This window comes from Molothrus ater, chromosome 20 (genome assembly GCF_012460135.2).
Source record: "Molothrus ater isolate BHLD 08-10-18 breed brown headed cowbird chromosome 20, BPBGC_Mater_1.1, whole genome shotgun sequence".
Taxonomy (NCBI): domain Eukaryota; kingdom Metazoa; phylum Chordata; class Aves; order Passeriformes; family Icteridae; genus Molothrus; species Molothrus ater.
Window position 1 is genome coordinate 860264 of NC_050497.2, and position 26142 is coordinate 886405.

Below are 26142 nucleotides of genomic sequence, written 5' to 3' on the forward strand. Positions count from 1 at the left end.
CTGTGCCCACTGCCCAGCGCCCAGTTCCCTGTGCCCACTGTCCAGTGCCCAGCGCCCAGTTCCCTGTGCCCACTGTCCAGTGCCAGTGCCCAGTTCCCTGTGCCCACTGCCCAGCGCCCAGTTCCCTGTGCCCACTGTCCAGTGCCCAGCGCCCAGTTCCCTGTGCCCACTGTCCAGTGCCAGTGCCCAGTTCCCTGTGCCCCTGCCCTGTGCCGGTGTCCATGGGCTGGGCTGGTGGTTGGTGCTGGGGCTGGCCGGTGGGCGGGGGCTGGCTGTGGGGTGTTCCTGCCCCGCTCTCTCGGGGCCGGTCTGTCTGTCTGCGGGGCCGGTCCGTCTGTCTGTCGGTCGCTCGGGGCGGAGCCGCTCGGGGCGGTCCGTGCAGGAGGAAGCGCAGCCGGGGCAGAGCGGCCCCGCAGCGGCCGGAGCCGCGCTCGGTGAGTCCCGGGGATCGCTGCCCGTGCCCTGCCTGCTCCCTGCCTGCTCCCCCTGCGCCCCTTCCCCTGCCTGCCCTCCTCCTTCCTCTGCGCCCCCCGCCCCGATTCCCCATCTCCCACCGCTTGCCCCGTCCCCAGCCCCTATCCCAACTGTCCCCGTCCTGTCCCATCTTCCCTCTGCCTTTCCACTCCCCTGCACCCCCTTTCCTCCCGCTCCTCTCCCCACTTTTTCCCGTCCTGCTCTGTGTCCCCCTAGAGATCCCCACCCCACTGCCCCGCACTCTTTCCCCACTCAGCCTCCCCTCCTGCCCCCCCGTGCCCTGCTCACCCCCTGCACCCCCGCTCCTGCCTCCCCTCCCAGCTCTGGTGGGTCCACGTGTATCTTGTGGGGGTCCCTTGGGGCGGGCGGGGAGTGGGGAGCACAGACTCCCAAACCAGGGGGGTCTGCCGGGGGTCCCTCCCCTGCTGTGAGAGCACCCCGGGGTGACAGGGGCTCTGTCCCGCAGGGGTGGGCAGTGCCACGTGTCTGACAAGGGGCAGGGACATGGATCGGGGAGTCACCGTGCAGAACCCCTATGCCAGCGTCAACATCCCACGGGAGCAGTTCCAGCAGAGCTTCATCACTCGCTACCTGAGAGACGAGCCCACCGTCATCGCCAACCCTGTGGCCGTGCCCTCCTACGGCACCGGGGGACACACAGAGCTTGCCAATGGCTGCAACAGCCCAGCCATCTCCACCGACAAGTCCTGGTCCCGTCCCTATAACCCCTATGCCAGCCTGAGGATGCCCAATGGGGACTCATCTGCCTCCTTCTACACCGTGACCCTGGACAAGCCACCCAAGGGCCAGGAGCAGGGGGCTGGCAGGCGATGTGGCTGCTGCAGGTGCTGCTCCTGCTGCCCAAAGTGCTGCTGTGTCATCTCCTAAGGGCCCTCCCTGCACACATGGGATGCGTGACTATGGGATGGGGCCAGGGGACCCCACAGGGACATGGCTGCTGGGCCCCTGGCAGAGCTGGCACTGTCTGGACTGATGTTGCTTTTTACTTGTGAACTCTGCAGCCAGATGTGCTGGTGATGGGCACCTGCCAGATAGGGCCATAAGGACGATGTGTGCCAGGACAGGTGTCACCAAGAAGTGACTGCACTGGAGAAGGGGCAGCACTGCGCCTGTGACCCTGCACTGAGCCCCTGGCAGCGTCCTTGTGCTGGGAACTCCACCCTGGCAAGGGGCAGGCAGTGCCCAGTGCTCGAGGCTGGGTTTGGATGCTGGCAGCCCTGTGTGTGGCAGAGGAGGACATCATCATCACTGTCCTGGAGCAGTGGAGAGGAGCCAGGGACAAGCCTCCAGCTGGCACAGGGACCCACCTGCCCAGAAGTGAGCGTCCCCCCTCCCACAGCATCACAGGGGTGCTGCTGGCCCCCTGCACCAAACTCCATCTGGATCCTGCTCCTCCTCACCACACTGCCCATGGGGCAGAGCGATGGAAACGGGAGAGACAGACAGCCAAAGCATGGCAGAGTGCTGGGCCGTGCTCCAGGGCAGCACCTGATGGCACAGCATGGATGTGGGCATTAACATCCCGGTGCCAGAAAACTCCCAGCCCCATTCTGTTCCTCCAGCCAGGCTTGCGGGGTGCTGGGCACAACCTCTTGTCCCATCTGCATCCCAGAGACAGGTCCAGCTCAGAGGGCTGGCCCAGCTCCAGCAGTGGGGCAGCGCTCGGGCACCTTGCTGGGGAGGCAGAGGCCCAGCATTGGCCTTTGCAGCTCCCAGGGACTGGAGGAAGGGGGGAGGAGCTGCTGGCTCTTCCCCGTGTGCTGGAGCTCCTCCAGGCTGGGCTTTGGGCTGGGGCTGCTGCCATCGACCTGGAACAAGCCCGCTGTTGTGCTGATGTCCCGCCGTGCTGCTGACGTCCCTCCCTGGTGCTGGCAGCCCTCCCTGGGGCTGCTCTGCTCCCTGGCCGCTGCAGGACTGCCTGCTCTGTGGGACCGGGGCTTGGGAGGAGTGCCTGTGTTTGCAGATGACTTCAGGCTGCTGCAAATAAAATTACAGCCCTCTCCTGCCCTGCCAAGGTGTGCCTCTTCCCTCCACCCAGGCTTTTCTGGGATTTCTGTGTCATTTCTTGCTTTCCCTGGTGGGTGTGTAGGGGCAGCTCTAAAGCCTCCAAACCAGGCTTAACTGTTGCCCTGATGACTCGTGGCAGCAGCAGCTCACACTGAGCTCTTTGGCTGCTGCCTGGTGCCCCACTGCCAGCCCAGGTCCAGCAGTGCCAGCCCGGGTCCAGCAGCACCCAGGCGTTCCCAGTACAGGCTGCTCCTGCCTGTCTGGGACACTGGCTGGTGCTCAGCCCAGCCCTGCCAAGCTGGATGACTGTCCTGTCTGGAAAGACTTCGTGAGTCTTTGGAAGAGGCTGAGGAAGGGCCTGGCAAAGGGAAGTTCCTGGCTGAGCAGCTGGGTGGGCTCCAGGACACTGCCCAGGCTGGCTGTGACCCCCTGGGACTCCCTCAGCAATGGGAGCCCACCATGGCTTGGAATCCCCCCCTGCTTGGAGCCCAGCTGCACTGAGGCCCCAGGAGCACTGGGTGCCAGCAGTGCTGGGGTGCCAGCACACAGATCCCACGGGAAGCCCCCAGTGCCTGGGAGCCCACCCCAGGAGTCTGCCACGGCCTGGGAGCCCATCACCCTTGCAATCCCACCCCCATTCCGGGATATTCTGGGCTGGGGTGGCCGTGGCCTGGCAGAGCTTTGCCCCCCCGTGCCGTCCCCCCCGCCTGGTGCAGATGCCAGGGTGGTGGGACCGGGGTGTGCGGCTGGCAGGGACACAGCCACACGGTGCCCGCCCTGCACAAGGAGCTCCCTTGTTCTCCCTGCCCAGGGCGCAGTGGGGACGGGCAGATCCATCCCTTGTTTGCTTTGGTATCGCCAGCCCTGCCCCGTGCGTGCGGCGGGCAGGGGACACCGCACGGCCGAGCCCGTGGGCGAGGCTGCCCGGGCGCTGCGGGACACGCACGGCCCGGGCACAGAAAAGGGTGTGCGGTGCCTGGGCACAGCCCGGGGACAGAAAAGTGTCCCCAGGGTGTGCGGCGCCTGGGCACAGCCCGGGGCCACAGCGGCCGGTACGAGCGGGCCGGGAGCTCGGCGGGGCAGGGCAGGGCAGGGCAGGGGCGGGCAGGGCAGGTGCCACATCTGCCGTGTGTCACCGCTGCCCTTGGCTCTGCCCAGCCCCGGGGCGATGGCACACGCGGCGGGAGCGGCCGGCACCGCCCGCAGACCGGCGGGCAATGATTCAGCAGCGGGAGCGGGGGTGAGCGGGGCACCGGTGAGGCTGCGGCCCCGGACCGGGCAGGGCTCTGATGAGCCGGGCAGCTGCCGCAGAGCGTCCCATGGGCGCTCCCCGGCTGTGTCCACCCTCCCAAGGTGCCCGCGGGTGCCCAGGGTTGTGCTGGGCGAGTGCCACCTCCTGCCTCTGGAGCGTGGGTGGCGGTGCAGGGCTCCGGCTCATCCCCATCAGACCTTTGCTCTCCCTGAGGGTGCCGCTCCCTGTCACGGGGCCGAAGGTCCCTGCAAGCCGCGGATGATCCTGGGAGCAGGGAAACACGTTTCCCATCCATGTGTGTTGCTGCTGATTGCAGATCTGCCTTTCCTGAAGGGAGACCTTATTGCTCCACATATCTCCCTGGAAGAAGCTGTCGGGAGGTGAAGGCTGGTCTCTTTTCCCGAGTAACAAGTGATGGGACAAGAGGAAACAGCCTCAGGTTGTGCCAGGGGATACGTTGGATATTCGGAAAAAATGTTTCACTGAAAGGGCTGTAAAGCCCTGGCACAGGCTGCCCAGGGCCGTGGTGGAGTCACCATCCCTGGAAGTGTTCAAAAAATGAGTCGATGTGGCACTTGGAGACATAGGCTAGTGGTGAACGTGGTACTGCTGGGTTGATATTTGACTTGATGATTTAAAAGATACTTCCCAACCTTAATGGTTCTGTGATTCCCTGTTCCTGGATCCAGGTGGGCTTTTGGCAGGGCTGGCAGTGCCCTTGGTGTCAGCATGGCAGATGCACAGTCCCTGTCACCAAGGGCTCCCCTGCCCCAAACCCTGCCTGTGCTGAGCTGGGGTGCCCAGCAAGGGGCAGAAGTGTCCAAGGGCAGCTGGGCAGAGCCCCTCAATGGGACAGAGCTCTGCTGGCATCAGGGAGGGACATGAGGGCTGATGGTCAGGGGCTGGGAGAGGCTGGAGGGGGGAAGGAGGGCAGGCAGGATGCCTGGGGGTGTGTGTGGGTGTGGGTGTGTGTGTGGAGCAGGAGAGGCAGCCCAAGGGGTCACTGCCCCTGAGCAGTGCCAGGGGCACCCCTGGCTGTGCACAGAGCCAAGCCCAGCCCTCTCACCCACAGAAGTTTTTTGGCAGAGCTGCCTATGGGACAGCAGCATTCCTGTCCCTGTGGCAGCTGAGGCAGGCCAGCGCTGTGTGTTGGGGGGCAGAAGGACAGCCTGGGACAGCCCCGCCCCTGCACGGCCCTGGAGGAGCGCACTGAGCCCGCCAGGAGCCAGCTCTGCCCTGGCTGCCAGCACCCAGGGGCTGCACCCCAGCACAGGCAGGCACGGTGCAACCCAAGCACGCCAGGGCACAGCTGGAATCCCACACAGCTGGATCCTGATCCACCCAGGGCACACGGCCCTTGTTCCAATGGGTTTGACCAAAACCAATTTCCCTGGCACAGCCCTGTCTCAAACTGGCCTCACCGCCTGTGTTTGCCACTGGCCTGGCAATGGGAAGGCAAAACCCTGCCATGGGGTGCCACCCCCTGCCTGGGCACCCATGGCACACACAGCCTGTGGCAGGGCTGGGTCGCTCCTGAGTCGGGATGTGTGCCCCAGAGGTGCCGTGGTACCAGAGCTGCTTCCTCGCTCGCAGGGACCAGCGTCAGGAGCTGAGCCCTTCTGCAGTGACCCCGTGGGGATCTTCATTTCCAAGATGCCCAATTCTTTCTCTGAGCAGTGCTGGGAACACGCCCGAGGGCTGCTGGTGAGGCGGCAGCGCTGCCTCTCTCCGTGCCCTCTCCCGCCGGCAGTGGGAGCTGCTGCCCGCGGGAACGCTGCCTGTCCTGCCTGTCCTGGCCCTCCTGCCCTGCTTCCAGGACTGGCTCTCGTCCTCCAGGACTGGCTCTCGTCCTCCAGGATGGGCTCTCGTCCTCCAGGATCCCGGGCTCAGGACCTGTCCCCCTACCACGCTGCCCTCTTCAGTCTGCAGCCCCCTCCATGCCAAGGCTGGCACTTTGCTGCTGGAGCCCGGGCAGCTGTGGAGGCAGAGTCTGGCACCTCCCTGGCATTGTCACCTCCCCTGGGTCCTGCACCTTGCAGGTGTCCCTGTGGGGTGCTGGGGTGTTCCCAGCCTGACACTGAGCATTGGTAACTCAGCCCCCAGAGCCTGCAGCCCCACAGGGAGGGCAGGGCAGGTCAGAGTCACCCCCAGGCTCCAGCTGGGAGCACACCCCACACGTGGGCACTGCCAGGGCCCCGGTGTCCCTGCAGCAGTGCCAGCCCTGCCACCCCACCGTGCCCCCCGCTCCTGTCACAGCTGTGCCCACAGCCCGGAGCACCTGGGGATGCTGCAGTGCCAGGGGGTCTCTGCTGGCCGACGTCTGCTCGGATGTTCTTGGCTCTGAAGGGTGGCCCAGGACATGGAAGACTCCATTGCTGCTGCCCAGGTCCAGACAACATCCATGTTCTCTGCCCAGGGTGGAGCCCAGAGCTCCTTGGCCTCCCAGGCACGGTTCCTTCTGTCAGTGAAGCACAGGCTGATGGTTAATGACCATTCCTGGGCTTAGATTTCAGAGGTCTTTGTTACCCAGGTGCTTGTAACCCAATCTCCCGGGCTTGGCTTCCCTGCAGCAGATCCAATAGCAGCTGTCCCTGAAAGGTGAGCCCCTGCCCACTACCAGGGCCACTGGCAGCCACAGGGACCTGGCTGGCAGCTCAGCCCCCGATGCTCCCCACAGGACTGCCACAGCCGCCGGGACAGCACAGCCCTTCTGCCACCAACCCCGAGGCCCTGGGAAGTATCTCAGGACAGGTAGGGATGGGGGAACTGTGAGGAGGGGAGAGAGGGGTACCCGTGTGCACCAAAACAATTGAGGTCACCTGAGGAGAAGGAACAGAGTCTTGGTGGCCTCCAGGAGAAGTTTGCAAACATACTGGTGTACCAGACCCCGCCTGAGATGAGGCTGGGTCCCCTCAGACCCCTCCCCACGAGCCTTTGTGCCACCCCCTGTGCCAGCACAGCCCGGGGCTGGGGAGGGTGGGGCTGTGCCACTGCCTTGTCTCCAAGTGCTGCTCCCCAGCCCCGCCAGACCCCTCGCTCCTGCTTCCCCCCTGCTCCCCCAGTCCCAGGCTGCACCCTGAACAGGCTGCTGAGATCTGGCCAGCACACATTCCCTGCAGAGCTCCCGGTGTGGCACTGGCACATGCCATGGATGTAGTGGCAGTGTCACTGCAGTGGCAGCATCCCGCTCTGCCAGGCAGGGCTGGGCAGGGGTGGCAGGCAGCGGGCAGGGTGTTGGGCAGGGATCCTGCTGCTCCCACCGCACGGACCGCTCCCACCTCCCCACGTGTCGGGGGCACTCGGAGGTGACGTCCCAGCTCTGTGCCCCTCCCCAGCCATGCCCTCACGGCTCCTCTCGCCCCCTCCCCAGCATGTCCCAGGCCGGTGGCAGCCCCCGGGCAGAGGGCTCGGGGCCGTGTGTCGGGGCGCACTCGCGCACCCCCAGCCGGGGCAGCCAGCGCGTCGAGTGCATCATCTGCTACTCCTCCTACGACCTGGGCGTGCGGCTGCCGCGGCGCCTGTACTGCGGGCACACCTTCTGCCAGGCGTGCCTGAAGCGCCTGGACGCGGTCAGCAACGAGCAGCGCTGGATCCCGTGCCCGCAGTGCCGCCAGAACACGCCCACGCCGCGCGGAGGGGTCACCATGCTGGACCTGGACCTGGCCACCTTCCTGGCCGTCAAGGCTGACAAGGAGCAGCCGCGGGGCGCCGGCAGGAGCCCGGCCGCGCTGCCCGCCAAGGGCCCGGGCAAGGAGCCGGCCGTGACCCAGCAGCCGGCGGGGCTGTGCCAAGAGCCGGTGCCCCCGGCGCTGCTGCCCCGGCGCGGCTGCTGCCGGCTGTGCCTGTGCTGCGGGGTCACCGCCGCCTTCGAGAGCTGAGCACCAGGGGCCGGCCTGAGACTGCCTGGGACCCACTGGGGACTGCAGTGCTGGGGCTGTGCTGGCAGCCCAGGAAGAGCAGGAAGGGCTTTCCTGCCCATCCTGTCCGGATTTGGGGAGCAGCAGTGGGGGAGCAGGATGCTACCACCCCCTCATCCTGCCTGTCTGCCCTGCTGATGACTCAGAAACCTGGTCCAGCCATCACAGACGTTCCCTGGCCCCTGAGCACAGCCTGGCCCATGCTCTGTTCCCCCGAGTATGTGGCTCTGCAGCAAGGGCAGTGGCACCGAGCACCGCCTGGCAGGGACAGGGGCCTGGCACAGCGACGCCATGGGCTGTGTCCAGCACCCTGAGAGCTCCAGGTCTAATAAAGACACTTTGGTCCTGCTGGGCTGCACATCCTGGTCCTGTTTGCTGGCAATCCTGGCCCAGGGCAAGCCCTGCCTGTGGCGGGTGGGGGAGAAGTGACCTGCCCGGCTGGGTTGCTGTGCTGGGAGTGTTTGCTCTCCCGGTCAACTGCATGAAAAATTTTGGCATTGGGATAGTAGGACAGTTGAAATTGAGGTTTTCAGAGTTGTTAGGAAACCTCGGATGTTGCTCTGCTGTGGGAGGAGAGCTGAGCTCAAGAAGCTCCTGCTTGGCCTCGTGCTCTGTGGCTCATGCCAGGTTTGGCTTTTCCTGCCTGACCCTTTCCTCACACACACACACAAACCCTGCTGTTTTTCCAGTTGTGCCCTGCTGCCTGCATGGCTTTCCCTGCTTTCCCTGCCTGACTCCACACCAGGGTGCAAGGACAAGAGCCCAGGCAGCTGGTCTGGGTTAACAGGGGCCAAACTGGAATCACTGGGCTGCACAGGGTGATACTGAAACAGCTCTTGGCCAGGGCTTGGTGTTGCCTGGGCAGCTCTTGCAGTTCTTCCTCAGGGCTCATTTTCTGCATCTGTTTTCCACGTGGTTTATGAGCTCTTGCAAAAGCCCAACACCAGGAACCCCCTCAGGACTCAGCAGGGGACCCCAGCCTGTGCCTCCCTAGGGCTGGCAGGGACCTTGTGTCCCCTGGGCAGTCCTGGTGCTTGGATATTCCCTGTGCTGGGGCCAGGGCTGCAGCCAGAGGATTCCATCAGCCATGGACAGCACCCACCCTTGCACAGAGCACATGCACAATTCTGCCACTTGATGTCACCTGCCATAAAACAGTCCCAGCTGAGGTGTTCCCAGAAGAACAAACCTGGGGTGCCCCAGGGCAGATGGTTCAGAAATTCCATGTGAGTCCTGCCTTGGACCTTTAATTACCTGGGAATGTGTGAGAAATTAAAGCCTTCAAGGAATGGATAAGAGGTATCACTGAGTGCTACTGCACCTCCCCCTCTATCTCCATTTCTCCCCAAAGACTCAGCAGTGGGTGCTGGGAAGAGGGTAGGGAAGGGCCCGTCCCTCCCTGCAGAGGTGCCAGCAGCTCTGTGCTCAGCCCAGCACCTTTGCTGGGTGACCAAACCCATGGCTGTCTGTCCCACACCCATGTCCCTGCTTCCCTGCCTCCCCCCAGCACCAGAGCCCCTCTGGGAGGCTTGGCCCTTGCTTCCTTCCTCCGTGGATGTCCCCCTGCTCCCAGCCAGTCCCTGAAGGAGGGGATCATCCCTTCCACCACTCTGGGAATGCTTTTGGCACGCTGGCTGCACGCCCTGATTTGGCACTCGGGCAGAGCAGGGCCAGTGCCCAGTGCTGTGCCCTGGGGGCTCCTCCCCTGGCACAGGCACCCGAGCTGGCCTGGCAGAGCAGCTGCTCGGAGCAGCCTGTCCTGCCACATTCCATGTGGAGCCCAGAACCTCAGGAAGGGGCATCGTGGAGGGGGAGCAGGGCACTGGTGGGCATTGCTCAGGCTGGGGACAGGGGCCTGGGCTCCTCCTGCGTGGTCCTGGGTCCCCATGCTCCAGGAAGGGGCAGTGCAAGGGACCCCAGCAGGTGGAAAAGGGCAGTGGTGGCACTGCTGGGGTACAGGACCCCATGTGTCCCCAACCTGCCATGGCAGCATGGTGCAGCCAGTGGATGGAGAACAGGAGTGGCACCAGGCACGAGCATGGGATGATGTCTGGCAATGTCCCTGGCAGGGACAGCTCTCCTGCCACGTCCCATCAGGGTGACAGCAAGGGGCTTCCAGAGGAGCTGAGTTTTCAGGCTTTTCAGCTTCCTGGGCTCTTTGTGCACAAAAACTGGGAATTACCTTGCTTTTAATAGCGGTTTGAGTTATTTTTGGCATGAATGTTGCACTTCTCACCTGTGGCAATGAAGGTCCTGGGAGGAAGAGCATTTTGGGACAGGACTCCCTCAAAATTCAGGTCTCCATATAGCCTGTGGCTGCGGATGGGATGAGCTGGGGCTGCAGCCTCACATGGCACTGGGTTTGTGCCCTTGCCCTGGGGCTGGGCTGGGCTGGAGGATTCCTCTGAATTATTTCCAGATGGGGATTAATGCAGCAAAGCGAGTTTGCTGCAGGATAAATAAACAAACCAAAGCTCCTCGGGATGCTATTAATAAACCCTCTGCCTGCTGCTTCTGTCCCAGATTTGGGAACATTCTGGCCTTGGCCTGAGGTGCAACTGTGCCCTCCCTGCCTTGCTGCCCATCCAGCCCCTTGGCCATGGGGCAGAGGGACAGGGATTCCTCTGGGACCATGGCCACTGGAGTCCTGCTGGGTGTGAGTGGGGACAGTGTCCCTGCTCTGGGCCCCTCCTCTGGCTCTAAGTGGGATGAGGTGCTGCCAGCCATGTCCCTTGGTGGCCCAGTCCCCACTGAGCTCTGCCAGGGGCAGTGGCACTGGGAGGTGACATGAGCCCAGCCTTCAGCAGCCAGGCTTTGGGTGGCTTTGGAGCGGAGAGGGTGTAAACAGGGTGGAGGAAGAACTTTGAGCCCTATGGAACTGGCACTGCCATGCTGAGGGGAGGGCAAACCAGTTTTGAGTGGCTGCAGCCCAGCAAGGTCACCTATGCCATGCTTCTCATTGGGGGCTCCTGCGTAACCCTGCGTGTGCACACGGACTGTTCCCCTTCTGGGAAGGAGGAAGGTGCCCATGGGATGTAATCCCAGCCCACCTCATGCTGGCAGGGCTGGTGGTCTCCTGCAGGGCAGACAGGGCTTGGGCGAGGGCTGGGCTCAGCAGGGTGGGCCATGGTTCCCAGCACAGCTCCCCACTGAGGGCCCCTGGATGTGGTGGGACAGCACTTAACATGGGCTAAGACCTGCAAATGACACGATTTTGTCTCAGTTATGTTTTTTCCTGGTTACTCTGCCACTCATGGGGGTCCTGGGCCCATACACCCCTCTGGTGTTGAGGCAGCATGTCCTGGGGGATGCCTCTGGGGAGGATGGAGGCTTAGAGATGGATCTGGATTTGCTGATTTCCAGCTCTCCAGCCAGCAGCACACACAAGCAGTTAATCCCAGGCCACGCAGAGCTGGCTGCTTACCTGGCTGGAGCGGTGCCTGGGGGAGGGAGGGACGTGGGCACGGTTCCACACCTTGCAGGGCAAGCATCACAGCAAAAATATTTGCTGAAAAAAGTGCAGCTCCACCCCGAGGAAAACCGGGTCCGGGAGCAGAGCCCCATCCAGGTTTGCAGCTGGGTGAGCAGGGGATGAATGCGAGTGGCAGCCGGGAGCCGAGCACGGCCCGGCCCCTCCAGCCAGCGCCGCCGGGCTCAGCCGAGGGCACCGGGCAGGGCCGGGGAGCTGGGCAAGGCCTGGGGCTCTAGGGAGCCTGTCCGAGGGGGCAGGGAGCCCTCTGTGCCTCGGGGCAGCCATGGGCGGCTGGAGGCTCCCCGGCCCCGTGCTGGGCCTGCTGCTGCTGCTGCTGTGCCCGCCGGCCTCGGCCGCCTGCCCGGCCGCCTGCCGCTGCTCCCCGGGAGAGGCGGACTGCAGCGAGCGGGGCCTCCTCGAGGTGCCCTGGAGCCTCTCGGCCAACACCAGCACCCTGTGGCTGGCCTACAACTTCATCACCGTGCTGGGACCCCGCTCCTTCCCTCCGCTGCCGGGGCTGCGGCTGCTCAGCCTGGCCCACAACCGCCTGGAGCTGATCCACCCTCAGGCTCTGCTGGGGCTCGGGGCGCTGCAGGAGCTGGACCTGAGCCACAACCACCTCAGCGTGCTCACCCCCGACACCTTCCGGCCCCTCACCAGCCTGGCCACGCTCAACCTGGGCAGCAACAGGCTGGGGCAGCTGGAGCCCGGCGTGCCGGGAGCCTTGCCCCGGCTCCAGGCACTTCTCCTGCAGGACAACCCCTGGGTGTGCAGCTGCAGCATCCTGCCCCTCTGGCGCTGGCTCAGCCACAACAGGGACAAAGTGCGAGGTGAGTGCCCAGAGCGCTGTCCCCAAGCCCCCCGCCACTCCATGCTGCCTGCTCACCCTGCCAGGGCTGAGGCAGACCCAGCACCCTGGCTGCCAGCTGGCTGGGGGCTTGGGTGGTCAGTGCCCTTGGGGTGAGGGTCCCCAAAGTTGTCCTTAGGTCATGCCAGCTCCTGTGTCTGCTTGGGTGGATACACCGCTGGGTCTCGGTGCCCACATTTTGGTTCTGGTCAGCAGCAGGGATTGCCTGCAAAGGAGGGCTGTGCAATGTCCCAGGGACAGGCACCCAGTGCTGGCCCCAGCAGTGGCACCAGTCCTGCCACATGGCACCTGGGGGGGCAAGTGGAGCCCGTGTGTCAGGGTGCACATCACCACTGGTTCATCCCGGATGCAATGCTTTCAGCCCCTTCCCCAAAGCCTTCATCAACCTGCTTCTGATCCTGCATTTCTTCCCCTACGAGCCCCACTGAAAGACAGCTCTGCCAGCAAAGTCTCTCCTACTACTGCTGCCCCCTCCTGCTCGCTTCCAGCTCGGATGTGTGACTGCACTTGTTCTGGCCGGGACCTTCTGTGGCATCTCCAGGCTGGCTGCTCACTGCTCCCCACATCTGTCTTCTGGGAGCCAGTCCCTCCCCTTTGCCTGCCCCACCTGCCCTCCTGCCCAAACCCATCTTCCTATGCCCCCTCCAGCACTGTGCTCACCTCCCATCCCATCCCATCCCATCCCATCCCATCCCATCCCATCCCACACAGGTGACTCCTGAAGCTCGCTGTTCCCCTTCTTTGTACCCTGACACGGGTGATGCTGACCCCTGTCCTTCTGCCCTGGTGTCATCTGTCCCATGCAGACCTGCCATCCCCCTGTCATTGGCCCCTGCCTTTCCCAGCTGCCCAGTGTGCCCTCCAGCACTGCTTCTCTCTCTCTTCCAGAGAAGAGTTTGCTCCTCTGCAGAGTTCCAGAGCAGCTGAACAAGTATCCGATCATGGCCTTTGGGGACGAGTCCTTCAGGCAGTGCCAGGACACCTCCCTGTCCCCCGAGCACTACATCGCCTTCTTCACCATCGGGCCCTTCTCCTTCCTGGCCAGCATTTTCTTCTGCACCTTCCTGGGCTCCCTGGTCGTGTTCTACCACAGCCTGCGCCGGGAGTCCCACTGCTGGAGGAGACCCCACATCTGCAGGGTGCACTGAGGGGCCCAGCCAGGCCCTGCCCTGGCCATGCTGGGCTCCATCCCTGCCCCTCTCCAGCTGCCCGCACCCACCTGCTGCAAACTCATCCCTGTGGAGCAGCCAGAGGAAGTTCTGTTCCTGGAGTCGCTCTGGGTTCTCTCAGAGTTCCCCAAGATGGTGCCAAGTGCCTCTGCCAGGGAGGAGCAGCCTCCAGCACAACTCCCTGCAGGGGCATGGGCTGACCAAAAATGCTCTCAATGTTTTGGGAGCCTCCCCAAGGCCACCCTCAGATCTGCATATCCCATTCCTGGGGGCATCCAGGTGATCCTTCTCCCCTTGTCCTACCCCCTGTGCTGCCCAGTCCCTCAGTGTGCATTTAGGATGCCCCACGTGCCTCATTGTGCCTTTAGGTGCAGCCTGGGAGTCCCTGTGTGCATCCCACGACACACCATATTCTCTTGGTGCCTTTCAGGAGTCACCATTTGCCTTTTGGTGCAGCCCAGGAGCCTCTGTGTGCCTTTCAGTTTGCTCCTTGGGCCTTTTGGTGCCCCCTGCACCCTCTGACTGCCTTCAGTGACCCCAGAAGCCTCAGTGCTTTTTTTCTGTGCCCTCAGAACTCCTTGAGTTGGCTTTTCCTGCACCTAAATGCCATGTTTGGCCTCCATGTCCTGGCAGGCACTGTTTTCCTTTTAGGGTACCCCAGAGCTGTCTGTGCCTTTTGGTACACCTGGAGGTCTCTGGGTAGTTTGGAGCATTCCAAAGCCTCCGTGGGGCTGTCAGACCACCCCAGGCCTGTCAGAGTTCTGCCCAAAGACAGGGCTGGCTGCAAAACGCTCCTTTTGATAGTTTTTTTCCATTGAGTCTGGAATGCTGGTGCTGAGACGGCTCAGCCAACAACCAAGGTCTAGGGTGAGGCTGAAGGAAGAGCCTTGAGCTGCCACTGCTGTGGTTGGGCAGGGCAGCTGCCAAAGGATGGGGGAGGCTACTGTGGTTTCTCCCTCAATAGCTTTTCCCTAGGCTACAGCTCATCCCCAGCCAAGGTGGGGGGTTAGCTCAGTGTTGGGAGTGGGGACAAACAAGCCCTTTACAGGGGCCCTTTACAGCAGCCCTGGCTGCTGCCTCACCCCCCATCACCCACAAATTGGGGCTGGGGCTGCCCCTGCACCTCCCTGCCCTGCTCCCTCCTTTCTGTGGAAATGCTGCTGGAAATGCTTAGTGAGCGTGCTGGGAGATAGCCTGGAAGGATCCAGAGCTGAGCTCCACGAGAAAGCCACAAGCTGGGGTGACAAAAACACCTTTCATGGAGAAACAAAAGCCCTTTTTGGCCTGACCTCTTGCCCACTGCAAGATGATCAGAGCCACAATGAGATGCTGTGACCACCAGCCTTGTCCACTCCATCTCCTGCCCATGCAAGAGCTGGAACCTGCCAGGGCTGTGGCAGGAGTCAGTGCATCCTTCAGCAGGCTCTTGGCAAGGGTTCAATGAATCACACATGAATAAACCAGGTGTCACCTCAGTGGTGGCTTGCTCCTGTTTTTATTTTTAAGAGAGAAGCCAGCCCCACGTGCTGCCACATGGCCAGATCCCTGCTTCCTCCCTGCACAGCTGCTCCAGTGCTGCCAGCCCTGCTCCTGGGAGGGCTGCAGGACCTCTGCCAGGATCGTCGTCTTGCCTGTCCCAGGAGCAATCCCAGCTCTCCCAGACCCTCTGTAGAGAGGGTTCAGTTATTCCCAGGAAGGCCTGGGCTTCCCATATGGAGGTGGGACCTTGTTTGTCATCCTGCACGGCCACCTGACCCCTGCTCCTTCCCTCAGACCATCCTGAGGCTCAGCCGCCACGGAGGCTGGGCTGGAGGTCTCAGCACAAAGGGAAGATGCTGTGGGTGGGTGATGTTGCTTCAGTTCAGCCCTGGGGGACCTTCCTATTTTGGAGATCCCTTGATGGACCTTCCTATGGATGGGCTGATGTATGGGGACTTCCCCAGTGCCCTCATCCCTGCAGTCCATCCCCGCTTCCCAAAGGCTGGCTCCCAGGAGATGGAGCCCACAGTGGCAGGGGACAGTTTTTCCCAGGATGGAGGTGGGACAGGGCCAGCTGCCCTGGTGCTGGTGTTTGGACAGCTCCATGCTGTCCGCATCTCCTCGCTGCAGGCTCTCTGTCACCTGAGTATCCCAGGATGGGGATGCCCTTTCCCTCCCAGTCTCCTCTATAGCCCCTGGCCTTTCTCCCTCCTGGTTTCTCCATCCCTTCCTGTCCCTCCACTGTTTGCAGACCCTGCCACAGGGTTGGGTGAGGCTCTGATTCACCACAGGGCTCCCCGCCAGCTTTGCCAGAGGTCAGAGACAGAAAGAGGCACACAGCTCTGGAATAAACCACTTCATGATCCAGTCTAGACTTTACTGAGCTCTTGCAAAAACTTGGTATTAATGTAACATTGACGTATAAAGTAGGATGGGTCCGATTTCTCAGCTGGAGCTAGATGAACATGATGGAGCCACAGCAGTCGGTGGGACGATGCTCACAGACCTCAGCTGCCATGTGAAATCCTGCCCGCGGGGCTGCTGCCCGCGGGGGCAGCCTGGGGCCGGGGCAGGGCAGTCCGTGCCGCCGGGGCTGGGTACCACGCTGCAGCTGGGTGTTCCGCTGGCAGGAGACGCTGCTCACCCCCGCTGCCCACGGGGAGGATGCTCGGGGTGGCCGTGTGGGCCCGAGGGGAGGACGGTGCGGGGAGGGACGGGGTGAGCCCGGCCCGTTCGGTTCCTTCTCCCGAACTGGGAGCTGCTTTCCACGTGTCCGTGAGCTGGGGCTGCAGGGCTGCCGCGGGAGCTGCTGGCAAGCTGAACTGCAGGTGAGGGTGGCAGGGGAGCCGCCAGCGCTGGCCCTGGTGCCCCGGCGGTGCAGACAGGCTGGGGGGCCGCTGCAGCAGCGCAGCGAGCCGGGACCAGCCAGCAGCATCTCTCCTTGCATTGCTGGTGCTGAGGCAGTGTGGAGCTGGGGTAGAGGTCAGTGCAACCATCCAGAGCCATTTCCCGTGGAGAATTCCTGGCCAGGAGAGCTGCTGTGTGAGTGCTACATGCTGGCCGTGGCCAGGTCCTGGGGATGTTTCTGTGCAGGAGAGGTGGGAGCCGGGGTCTCGGCTGGCGGCACTCCAGGGCTCCGGAGTACCGCGAGTAGCTCAGGGGTGAGGGCTGCAGGGCGGGAGCTCTCCTGCTGCTACCAGACCACGGACGGGAACCAAGTCACAGCCACGGGACGATGGGGGGAAAGGGAAGAGGGTCCATCCCCTGCAAGGAGCAGAGCACACATCTTCCAGCCCCTGCAGCAGCCGGGAGGGTCTCTCGGCACAGCAGGAACATGTGCCCAACCTGCCACACCAGGAGCTGGCTGTTCCGGCTGCACTGGACCGTGGAGCCCTCCAGGTGGTGGAGCACACGTCTGAGGGGCTGTGTGTGCTCAGAAGGCTGCAGCCTGTGAGGTTAAGCACGGGTTTGTGGTCTAGCACCAGCTCTTCCCTGCTACCGTGGGAGAGCAGGCACCGTGTGCCTTCTGCAGTCCTTTCCCCTTGCACAGAGCCAGTCAGTGGCAATTCTGATCATTGTGGCACTGTTTGGAAGCAATTATCTCTGTACAGTGAAGTCCAAACCTTGTCCTGGTTCTGCCGTGCTTCCTGGGGCACGAGCATGGCAGCAGGCCTAGGAAGGGAGGGAGATATACAATGGAGTCACCGTGTATGGATGAAGGATGCTTTCCTCCCATCTCACCCAGAAGAACCCATCAGTGTCCCTTGAAAGGCAGTCCTGGCTGTGCCTTCCTACTGGGTTGGGCAAGGACTGATGGCCCTTGGGGAGAAGGTCACACCACAGTGCTGACTGAGGGGTCGGAGAGGTTGAGCTGGCCGGTGATGTCGGTGGGGTGATACTGCTGCAACACACAAATAGACAGACAAAGAGAAAGGAGTGTTAGGCAGTTCTGGCACTTGTCCCCGCTGCCACTTCTATCCCATGTGTCCCTACAGGATATCTCTTGGGGGTGAAGCAACGCCCTGAAAGCTGCTACTGGCTGAGGTTCCCTTCCCAGTGCCATCCACGCTTGTGCAGAGGTCGTTGCAGACGCTCTCCAAGCACCCTGGAGCTGGGCAGAGGGGACACCCAGGAGCGCAGTGCAGCTTCTGCAGAGCGTGGCTGCCACGTCACCCGCTGAGCCAGGCCCTCTCTGCTCTGGGAGGGCTACAAGACAAAGCCTGTGACTCATCAGCCCAGCCCACGCCTGAACCTGTGTTTGGAGGGTCTGGCTGGGTTTTGGCACCTCTCTGGTGCCAGATCAAGCTGTGCTTTGAGGCCAGGGCGTTTCACCTCCTTGCTTGAATGACCCTGCTGTGACTATCCTTTCATGCAGGTGAGATGTGTGGTGTGGTTGGTTTGTGATAAAGTGTGGCGTTGATTGCTAATGTGAAAATATGGCCTGTGTTGGGGATGTGGTCTGGATTTGGGGTTCCGAGCTCCTTGCAGATGGAGGGGCTTGGCATGGGAGGGGCCATGGGAGAGCCCTCCCCTGCTGCAGCCCCATCAGGAAGTAGGGGGCAGAGCAGAAATACCCATCAATGGGCAAGAAAAAATGTCCTTCCTCCCCAGGCAGGAATTTACAGCGGGGCAGTTATTTCCTCCCTTCCTCCTTCCAAACTCCCTTCCTCTCCCAGCTCCACTCTCCAAACTCCAAACCCTGACCTGGAAACTCTGTAGGCTGGAGCATCCTGCGCTGCTCTCTGGGGTCTTAATCCAGTGCCAGGGCAGGAAAGGGTCTCTGTGGGTCTCATGTACTGCAGCACAGATCCTCTCCAGTGACATTTTCCCAGCCCTTGCACCACCCTGCCCAGGAGGGCTGATGTTCTGAGGGGCTCCAGGGGGGCTCCTCGGTGACGGATTTCACCTGCCCTGCTTTGGTCAATGGTGGCCGTGGCCTTCGCGGCGCTGCTGGCAGCTCTGGCACTGTGGCTACCCTGTGTGCTGCACACCCTGCCTCCTGCCACCCCTGAGCCTTGCATGGGCTGCGTGGGCTGCCCTGCCCAGCCCAGATTTGTGCTTCCTGGGACCCCTCGGTGGGAGCAGCTGGGGCAGGGCCAGGAGCCAGCGCGCTCCCGTCTCTCCAGTGCTGAGCGGAGACGCGCTGACACCCAGGGAGCCTCTCAGGAGATCACCTGCCACCTCTCAGGGGATCACTCTGCCACTTAGGGCACTGGCTAAGATTCCAATGGAGCCTCTGGGAATTCCTGGCCATGGCCTTGCCTTGCTAAGGGGCAACAGCTCAGCCATTGCCTGTCGGCACAGACAGTGGCTGGGGCCATCCTGATGTTACTCTGCTGCCCTGGGGGGAGCTTTTTGTGGCTATTCAGCAGCCCACCAAAAAACACCCCTCTCTCCCAAAATCGGGTGCAGCCACCCCCTCCTCATGAAAAATTTGGATTCCAGCTAAATGCAGTGTTTCCATGGCAGAGCTGCCGGGAGGTGTGTGCTTTGTGGGATGGGGCTTGACTCCGGCAGGGAGGAGAGGTTACTGGGAAAGGGGAGAGGCTGTGACTCACTGGTGGAGGAGAAGGAGGAACTGGAGATACAAAAATGAATGGGTAGAAGAAAGGTCCTTTGTTAAACATCCTGATGTAAGGGGGGGTGGAAGAAGCGGAGTGTGCCTGTGTGAGTGCGTGTGCCTCGGTGCACGTGTGCATGTGGCTGCTGTGGTGGTGTAGCAGGGCAGGCTGGGGCCTTCTGGCCTCTCTGCACAGCTCTGGGGGTGGGAAACGCTAAAACAACCAAGCGAAATGGGCAATCTGGCCAGAAAAATTAAAATACAAGAGCATGGCTTTTGATTTGAAAGCATATCTCCTCCAATCACAGAGTTATCACAGGGTAACATTCTCATTTACTTTTTTTTTGTGTGTAAAGTTCATGCATGCAATTTTTAATAATAAAAATTAAAATGAAAATAAAAAAGGAAAAGAAAAAAAAGCAAGAAAACGGTCATATCAAAACTATGTTAAAGTAGGACTAATGCTAGAAGCACATATCAGTAATTTAAGGTAAATTATGTTACAGGGATGGTGCAATAATCCCCAAACCAAACATTATAAAGCCAAGAAATTAATCAATATTAACCGTAGAAGAGACTCAAACATGTTAAGGTATGGAAGTGAAGTGAAGGCACCAAAAACTTTAAATGACAACCAGGAAGAAAATATAGACAAGAACTTAATGTCTTTAAAAATGACTTCAACCTAACTGGGCTCATATGGTAGTCCCTGGCTGGTGGAAGATTTTCTGGAAGAATTTTAGTTTGTTGTTGTGGTTTTTTTTCCATTAAAAATTAGGATTCCAGCTAAATGCGATCTTGCTGTAGAAAATATCAACTTCCCTTTAGGGAAAAAAAAAAAAAAAGTTGTCTTAGTTGTCTTTGACCTACTTTTGGTTCTTTTGGGCCAAAAACTAGGCTCTTTCTCAGCCAAGAAGCATTTGGCTTTGGGACAGCTGATCCTTCACTGAAAAGGTGACCTTTTCCAGGAAGCCCCTCGGTTGTCGCCCAGCCCCGGCACCATGCCCACGGCGGGGCGGTGCCGCGGGCCGTGTGTCACTGCTGTGTCACGGGGGCTGGGGCTGGCAGTGTGGCTCTGCGGGGGCTGGCGATGCGGGGGGCTAAGGGACCTGTGCACCTCGATCGTGTCTGTACGCAATGTGCCGGCTCGGAGGTGTCTGTGTGGTTTATGCGTCTCACATGGCGTCTGTGGGGTTGCAGTATCGTGGGTGGCTGCGATGGATGGACACGTCAGCTCTGCCAGTGCTACTCGAGTTGCAGGAGCTGCCTATGGGGAACACATGCATCTCCTCCTGGGGCGGTGGGGATGATGTGCCGCGGAGAGGCTGTGCAGCTCGGGTGATGGTGGGCGCTAGGACGTTCAGAGTGGGGTGGAAGCTTCCCAGGGCTGTCTTGGCTCCATGGTGCCAGCCTGTCTCTCTGGCACTCCTGAGGGACCATTCTGCAGGGCTGCAGAGCAGAATCCATTTTTAAAACTCCCGACAACGGAAAGGAAAGAAGCAAGGCCGCCAGGTCTGCGTCTTTCGCTCGCTAGCCAGGAGAGCCCGTGGGGCTGGGGTCAGCCTGGCCTTCCAGCCCCAAGGGCTCTCCAGCCTTGCCCATCTAAGACCTGGTGTGGGCCTGCAGCTCTGCTGAGCATCATGAAAGAGAGCATCTCGCTGCTTTCTTGTCTTTACAAGGACCCCAGGCAACGTGCCCCAGCATGCTACGGACTCATGGGGCCTTCCAGCAGGAGGGCGTTGGGGTCTCTGAGCCAGGGCTGCTGCATGGAAGTGGAGGTCACCGAGCACAGGCTGTGACATGAGCTGGTGGCAGCACCCCATTCCCGCTAGCTGCTCACCCTGCAGAGCAACCAGCAGGTCTGCCCAACATCACCACAAAGCTCGCTCCACCACGGACCTCCTGCCATAGCTGCTAGCCTCCAAGTTGGCCATGTTGGCTTGGATGTTCACCCCATTGGCCTGTTCTTGACCCAGCTAGCCCAGTTCTCTGGGGAATGTGTCCTGGGAGCCTGGCCATGGCACCCCGTGGCAGGCAGAACATTGTGACAGGCTTCAGAGCAGTGGGGAATAATTGACTGTGCAGCTGCCCCCAAAGTGGGGACCATCTTCTGGGATGGGTGGGGTCATATCCCTCCACTACTTGCAATGAACAATGTACCAAGAAGAGCATGACTGGGACCCAAACATGGGGAGCCCTGTGTTGTGCTGGACCCCAAGGAAGGGGAGAGAAGAGCTCCATTGCCCATCCATGGGACCTGTGGTGCAGGTGGGCACTGGGCCTGCTCAGCTCAGGGCATTGGGGGCAGAGAGGGCTGTGGGCTGGTTGGTGTAGGATGGATGCCACACTATGGAGCAGGATCAGGACCAGGACCAGGACCAGGACCAGGATGATTCCCTGAAGAAGGAGCAATGTGGGGGTTACCAGGGGTGCCACACACCAGCTGCCCCATTTTTCCTGGGTTCTTCCCTCTCCTTTGCTCACCGGTGGCACTGGTTCCCCCGGGTGCCCAGGGCACCATCATGTTGCTGCTCTCCCAGGGCAGGATTCCTTGGTTTCCTACATGTGAAGTAGTTCAAACACAACAGAACATGGGGGTCTACTCAGCACATGCAGATCTTTCTGCCAATTTTTCTCCTCTCTATTTTCTCTGCATTCTACTTGTCCCTCCTCCTCCTCCTCACTCTTGCACCACCCCCTGCACCACCCACCCATTTCTGTCTCCTCTGCCCCGGTCATGGCTCAGGCCACAAAGACACACCCTGTGACCTCCCTGGAGAGCTGCTCGGGGGTGCAGCAGTGGGGAGAGGGGACCCCAGACATGGGGGCATTACTGGGACAAGGTGCCACCCAGGGAGCACAGAAGCAGCACAGGAGATGACAGGGATACCCATCTTCCCTGGGGGTACAGATGATGAGTGGGAAGAGTGTGGGTGGTTCCCCCATGACTTCCAGGCTTCGAGGTGACAGCGAGAGGAGCACTTTGTGTGAGATGGTGGCAGTCGAGCCCGGCCGAGGGCTCAGCTGTCCCCAGGGCCGCGTTCCAGGGGTGCTCCAGGAGCTTCTTGGTATGGAGCCTGCGCTGGTGTCAAGGGCAGCCTCCTCCATTTCTCATACACAGCCGTGGCCCCGAGACCCCCTGCGATACCACATGCTGTCCCCGAGGCGCCCAAGCCTGCGTCTGGGGACGGGCACCCCGCCACGGGGGCCACATCTCCCCGCGCTGCCACCGTCCCCCCGTCCCCGCTGCGCCTCGGGCAGCCTGGCGGGGACCTGCTCTGGGCAAACCCGGCACAAAGCCGCCGGTCGCCCCGGGGAGGGGATCTTGGCAAGCCCGGCGCGCCAGGAGGTCGGGCAGCAAAACGCAGCGGGCGCTGCCACACGAGACAACAGAGTAGCCACAGTGCAGAGTGTCATACAACAGACGGCGACATGCAGAGGGACACGGCTCAGTCCGACAGACCAACAGCCCAACCTGACGCTGAAGTGTCTGAAGCTCCAGCACGAGCAGACACATTTGCACATTTGGAAACAGCTGGCTTTAGAGGCAGCAATTTGGAAATTTTCTCTGGTTATGTGAGAGCAGCGGAAAACACAAGTTTGAACCAAGGCTGGGTCTTTAACAACCTCCTCTTTGGAGCCTTTTTGTCTCTTTTCTAGAGCTGCATTACTGCTGATGATAACCAGAGACAGCTGTCACTCCTGTGCGAGGACTATTCCGAATGCTAATTGTCACAAACAAAAATCACATGTAGAGAGTGTGACACGCATGGCTCTTGGTGAGGTGACACGGTGCCCAAATTAAATCGGGGTGATTGTTTTTAGGCATACAATGACAAACAGGTACAGGAACACTTAGGAACAGAAAAAAGAAAAAAAAAAAAGAAAAAATGTCATCAGTTTCAAGAGGTCAGCACCGGTAAGGTGAGCGAAGCACAGAGAGGAACATCAGAAATCATCCAGGCAAAAAGAAAACAAAAAAACAAAACAAAAACTCGGTTGCATCTCCCAACTCATCACAGGACTCCAAGCCACCTCCTGCCTGCCCTCCAGGATCCCAGCATCCTTTCAGGTACACGGGATGACTGACTCACTGACTGACTGACTGACTGGTGACGAACATGAGCTATGCATGTACACTGGCAGCTTCGGGATGGGTGTGTGGCAGTCGATGGGATGGCAGAAGAGAGAAAGAGAGAGAAAGAGAGAGGGCAGAATTGTTCTTCTTCCTCTTACCGTATCCTTGGAGGACCTACGTCTCTTGAAGCTGGAGGCCAGGGTGGAGGTGATGGACCTAAAAGTGGCTTTCTTTTTAGGGTCAGGTTCTGCTCTACCACTTTTTCTATCCTAAAATGAATATGTATAAGTAATTAGATCTCTAGTGTGTTGTTGGAAACTCTAAATCTATTTGAATACTGCCCCGTGTCATGGCCTTCATTTAGGTGAGAAAGCTACTGGAGGTGTTCTGCCACTCCCAGTCCTCCAAGGGCCTCCGTGAGCCAGGGCTACGGCACAGCCACCACACTGCTACAGCTATGGGGGGCCGGCCTCGCGTCTGGAGCGCTGGGAACCCCTCTGGGAGGCAGCCCTGCTCTCCTGGTGTCTGCAGCCAGGCCGGCACAGCTGACCTCGCTTCCTGGGGATGCTCTGCCTGGCGCCCTGCCCCTCGCTTCCACCGCTAGCCTGGCTGGACCGAGACGTGAGATGCTGCACCTACTACTAAAAAAAAAAGTGCTCAGGGCCTTTTCTGAGGCTGAATCCTAGTGCCACAAGAGAGAGAGAGGACTGCATTGAAAGAGAAGTCATTGTATGAATATTCTGTAAAAAAAATGTGTTCAAAAATTCAAATGATGCAGTTGTGCAAAGCCGAACGTGGTTGTTGGTGGTGGTTTGGTTTGTTTTCCAAAGTAAAACAGGCTAAAAACCAAAAAGGAAACTGGAAGAAAAAGAAAAGCAAAAAAAAAAAAATTACAAAGGAAAAGAAAGGGAGGAAGCAAAGCGTTAGTGCCATGATGTCGTCGGGTCGGGATGAACTCAAAGAGAAACAGAACTGAAAAATGTAGGCGTTGGAGTTAGCGAGTCGGACCTGGTTGGCGCAGGCTGGGAGCACCAGCCGCCATGGTGCGGGGGCCGCGGGCCGGGGGGCCCGGCCGCGCTCGGCGCCGGGCGCTGGCAACGAGTCCTCCCCAATTGCTTTGGTGCCAATGAGTGTGACCTTGCCGACGGGGGACGGAGTGACCAGGTCTGGCTCTGCTACCGCACGGGGGTAACCAAAATGTATCCCGCTGGTGCGTAGAGCATGCTCGGGGATACATTTGCTCCTCCTTCTCAGTTCTCTCTTTTGCGGACATGCACAAACGGAAAGGAAAGCAAGATGAATGGAATGAAATGTCTTTTTCTTCCATGGCATCTCAGGAAATAGCCATGGCAAAACTGTGATCCCAAAAACCATTATTTTTGTTTGTTTGTTTTAACAAATAAATCTTTCCACTTGCCTACCTTCTAGCAATGTACCAGATACTAGTGCTCTGACGTTTCCTCCTGTGGAAAAGTCTTACAATGTCAAACGGCTCTTTACCATGAGGCTGTTTACCCCCACAGGGCAGCATGCTTTGCTCACAGTCCCACAGACTCTGCCCAAGGACCCAGTGCAGTATTTTCTAGAAGGTTGGCAAGTGAAAAATGGCAGTGCGACTAGTGTGCTCTGTCCCAGCAGCCTTAACCCCCTTGGTGCTGCTGCTTTTTGGAAGCAAAGGAAAAAAAAGGAAAAAAAGGAGAAAAAAAATTGAGAAATGGCTTTTCCGAGACTCTTTCCGGTGAACTGAACCCAGCGAGCTCTCAGGATGCAGCAGCCCGGCCTCGTGCTCCCCTCGCTGCTCTCGGGCAGCCCCCCCACAGCCCCAGCCAGCGCTGCTCCCCAGGGCCCCGCCGGGCTCCTCGGGGCTCCCCGAGCCTCCTCCTCTCTCTTTGTCTGGCTGGCTCTGCTGTGAGCAGCAGTGTCCTTTAGCCACCTAAAGGAGCTCTCGCTCAGTGAACGCCGCTGCGCTTCCCCAAGGGAAAAAACAGCCCGGGCAACTCAGACAGAGCCTCCAGCTGCCCTACACTGGGGTCAGGGGCACTGTGGGGCTCAGCCCCAAAAGCAGCAGGGGAAGGGAATTGTGAGGCTGGTGGCCCACAGATGTGCCCACGGCTCAGTGTCACTGCCAGGCACCTCTGACCCTCCTGGCCTTCCCTGCCTGAGCGGCACAGAGATGTTCCAGCAGCAGGAGAAGCCTGGGAGAGCAACAGGCCCATTAATGGAGACCAAGGGAGGCTTGGCACTGACAGGGACCGGCACTGCTGGCTCCTGTGTGGGGAGATGTCCTTGTCTCCAAAGGACAAGAGCACGCACCACCTCTTTTTGGAGTTGGTCCTGGGTATGGCAAGGGCTACCATGCTGCTGCAGAGCAGGCAGGGAAGGGGAGGTGATGGAAACTATCCTTGGAGCATTCCTCCACCTGAGCACCGGGCAGGGATGGTCAGTGGCAGCAGGCTGACCTTCCGATCTGCTGCTGAGCGCGGCTGGAGCCGGGCTGCAGGGCAGAACCTGCAAGGAGCCGTGCTGGCACTGCCTGCTCAGCCAGGGCAAGGTGTGCCTCTGGCACGTGGCCCCCAGCAGAGCAAAGTCCCCATCCCAAGCTCCACTGGGGGTGTTTGGGCCAGGCCTCTGCCCTGTTGGAGCTTTGCTGGGAGAGACGGCATCGGGCAGGGGCAGCTCCCGGGGAAAAGGCAGGGACACTACCCTACAGCTTAACAGGCACCGATTAACCCAGCTGGAGCTACGGGGGGTGGGGTGGGGGACAGAGGGCCCCATGCTAATCCACAGCTCTGCATTCACTGATTTGGTGAAGGAATGGAAAACGCACCTGGTGGAGATTTGCTCTAAAAACGGTTTGTCCTACCTGCAGGTTTTTCCTCCACACATTAACGGCCGCAAACGCCAGCTGCATCTGCTTCCTCCGCGCGTCCTTATGCCTTTTGTAAGCTATCTCTATGAATATTAAAAATATCCCGGCAACAATACCTCCAGCCACCAGCATAAACACACCTGAAATAAGCAGGAAAGTTACAGGGGGCACTGGAATTGCAACACCACCCCTCATTTCTCTGCATCACGCTCAGCAGTGGGAGCATCTGCCACCCCAGGGTCCCCCTGCCATCCCCCCAGTCCTGGAGGGCCGGGAGGGGAACACAGCCTGGGCACTGAGGGGTGTCAGTGCCAGCTCTGGGGGGGCACAGGGCACTGAGCAGCAGCACTGCTGGGGACAGGCACAGCAAGCCACAGGGCACTCCCCAACCCCAGAACCGTGGGGCCATTTGCACCAGAACCCATCCCTGGTGCTCATCAGGAAGCACAGCTGTGCACAGAACTCTGTGCTGTCCT

At 60.4% G+C, this 26142-nt stretch overlaps 4 protein-coding genes across 24 annotated transcripts in view; 3 read left to right on the plus strand and 1 right to left on the minus strand.

Moving 5' to 3' along the window:
- Positions 1-349: 349 nt before the first annotated feature.
- On the plus strand, positions 350-2509 carry CYSRT1 (cysteine rich tail 1). Of its 2 annotated transcripts, none has more exons than XM_036394016.1 (2): positions 350-434; positions 969-2509. In XM_036394016.1, the coding sequence occupies exon 2, from the start codon at positions 979-981 to the stop codon at positions 1360-1362; it is 384 nt and encodes a 127-aa protein (XP_036249909.1). In that variant the 5' UTR covers positions 350-434; positions 969-978; the 3' UTR covers positions 1363-2509. The 2 variants fall into 2 exon arrangements, with proteins under 2 accessions (XP_036249909.1, XP_036249908.1); XM_036394015.1 differs by having other exon boundaries at positions 359-434; positions 941-2509.
- A 4616-nt stretch (positions 2510-7125) lies between these two features.
- RNF224 (ring finger protein 224) lies at positions 7126-7632 on the plus strand. The gene has a single exon (XM_036393658.1). It carries the CDS (start codon positions 7126-7128, stop codon positions 7630-7632), a length of 507 nt encoding a protein of 168 aa, XP_036249551.1.
- A 3633-nt stretch (positions 7633-11265) lies between these two features.
- LRRC26 (leucine rich repeat containing 26) lies at positions 11266-13159 on the plus strand. Its single transcript, XM_036393678.2, has 2 exons — positions 11266-11973; positions 12900-13159. Exons 1-2 carry the CDS (start codon positions 11427-11429, stop codon positions 13157-13159), a joined length of 807 nt encoding a protein of 268 aa, XP_036249571.1. The 5' UTR covers positions 11266-11426.
- Positions 13160-15502: 2343 nt separating this feature from the next.
- GRIN1 (glutamate ionotropic receptor NMDA type subunit 1) overlaps positions 15503-26142 on the minus strand; it is a 40351-nt gene continuing 29711 nt past the window's right edge. For 2 of the 20 annotated variants that reach the window (XM_036393722.2, XM_036393720.2), the window contains 4 exons: positions 25661-25806; positions 23806-24057; positions 22956-23066; positions 18974-20168 (listed from right to left, as the gene is read on the minus strand). In XM_036393722.2, the coding sequence (XP_036249615.1) occupies positions 19965-20168; positions 22956-23066; positions 23806-24057; positions 25661-25806 (713 nt within the window). In that variant the 3' untranslated portion in view covers positions 18974-19964. The other 18 variants (XM_036393735.2, XM_036393734.2, XM_036393732.2 and 15 more) reach the window with 15 other exon arrangements.

Excerpts from the sequence above, each read along its gene's own strand:
- CYSRT1 (XM_036394016.1), top strand. The coding sequence starts at position 979 with ATGGATCGGGGAGTCACCGTGCAGAACCCCTATGCCAGCGTCAACATC.
- RNF224 (XM_036393658.1), top strand. The coding sequence starts at position 7,126 with ATGTCCCAGGCCGGTGGCAGCCCCCGGGCAGAGGGCTCGGGGCCGTGT.
- LRRC26 (XM_036393678.2), top strand. The coding sequence starts at position 11,427 with ATGGGCGGCTGGAGGCTCCCCGGCCCCGTGCTGGGCCTGCTGCTGCTG. Across the intron at positions 11,974-12,899 it reads CAACAGGGACAAAGTGCGAG|AGAAGAGTTTGCTCCTCTGC; the intron begins GTGAGTGCCCAG and ends TCTCTCTTCCAG.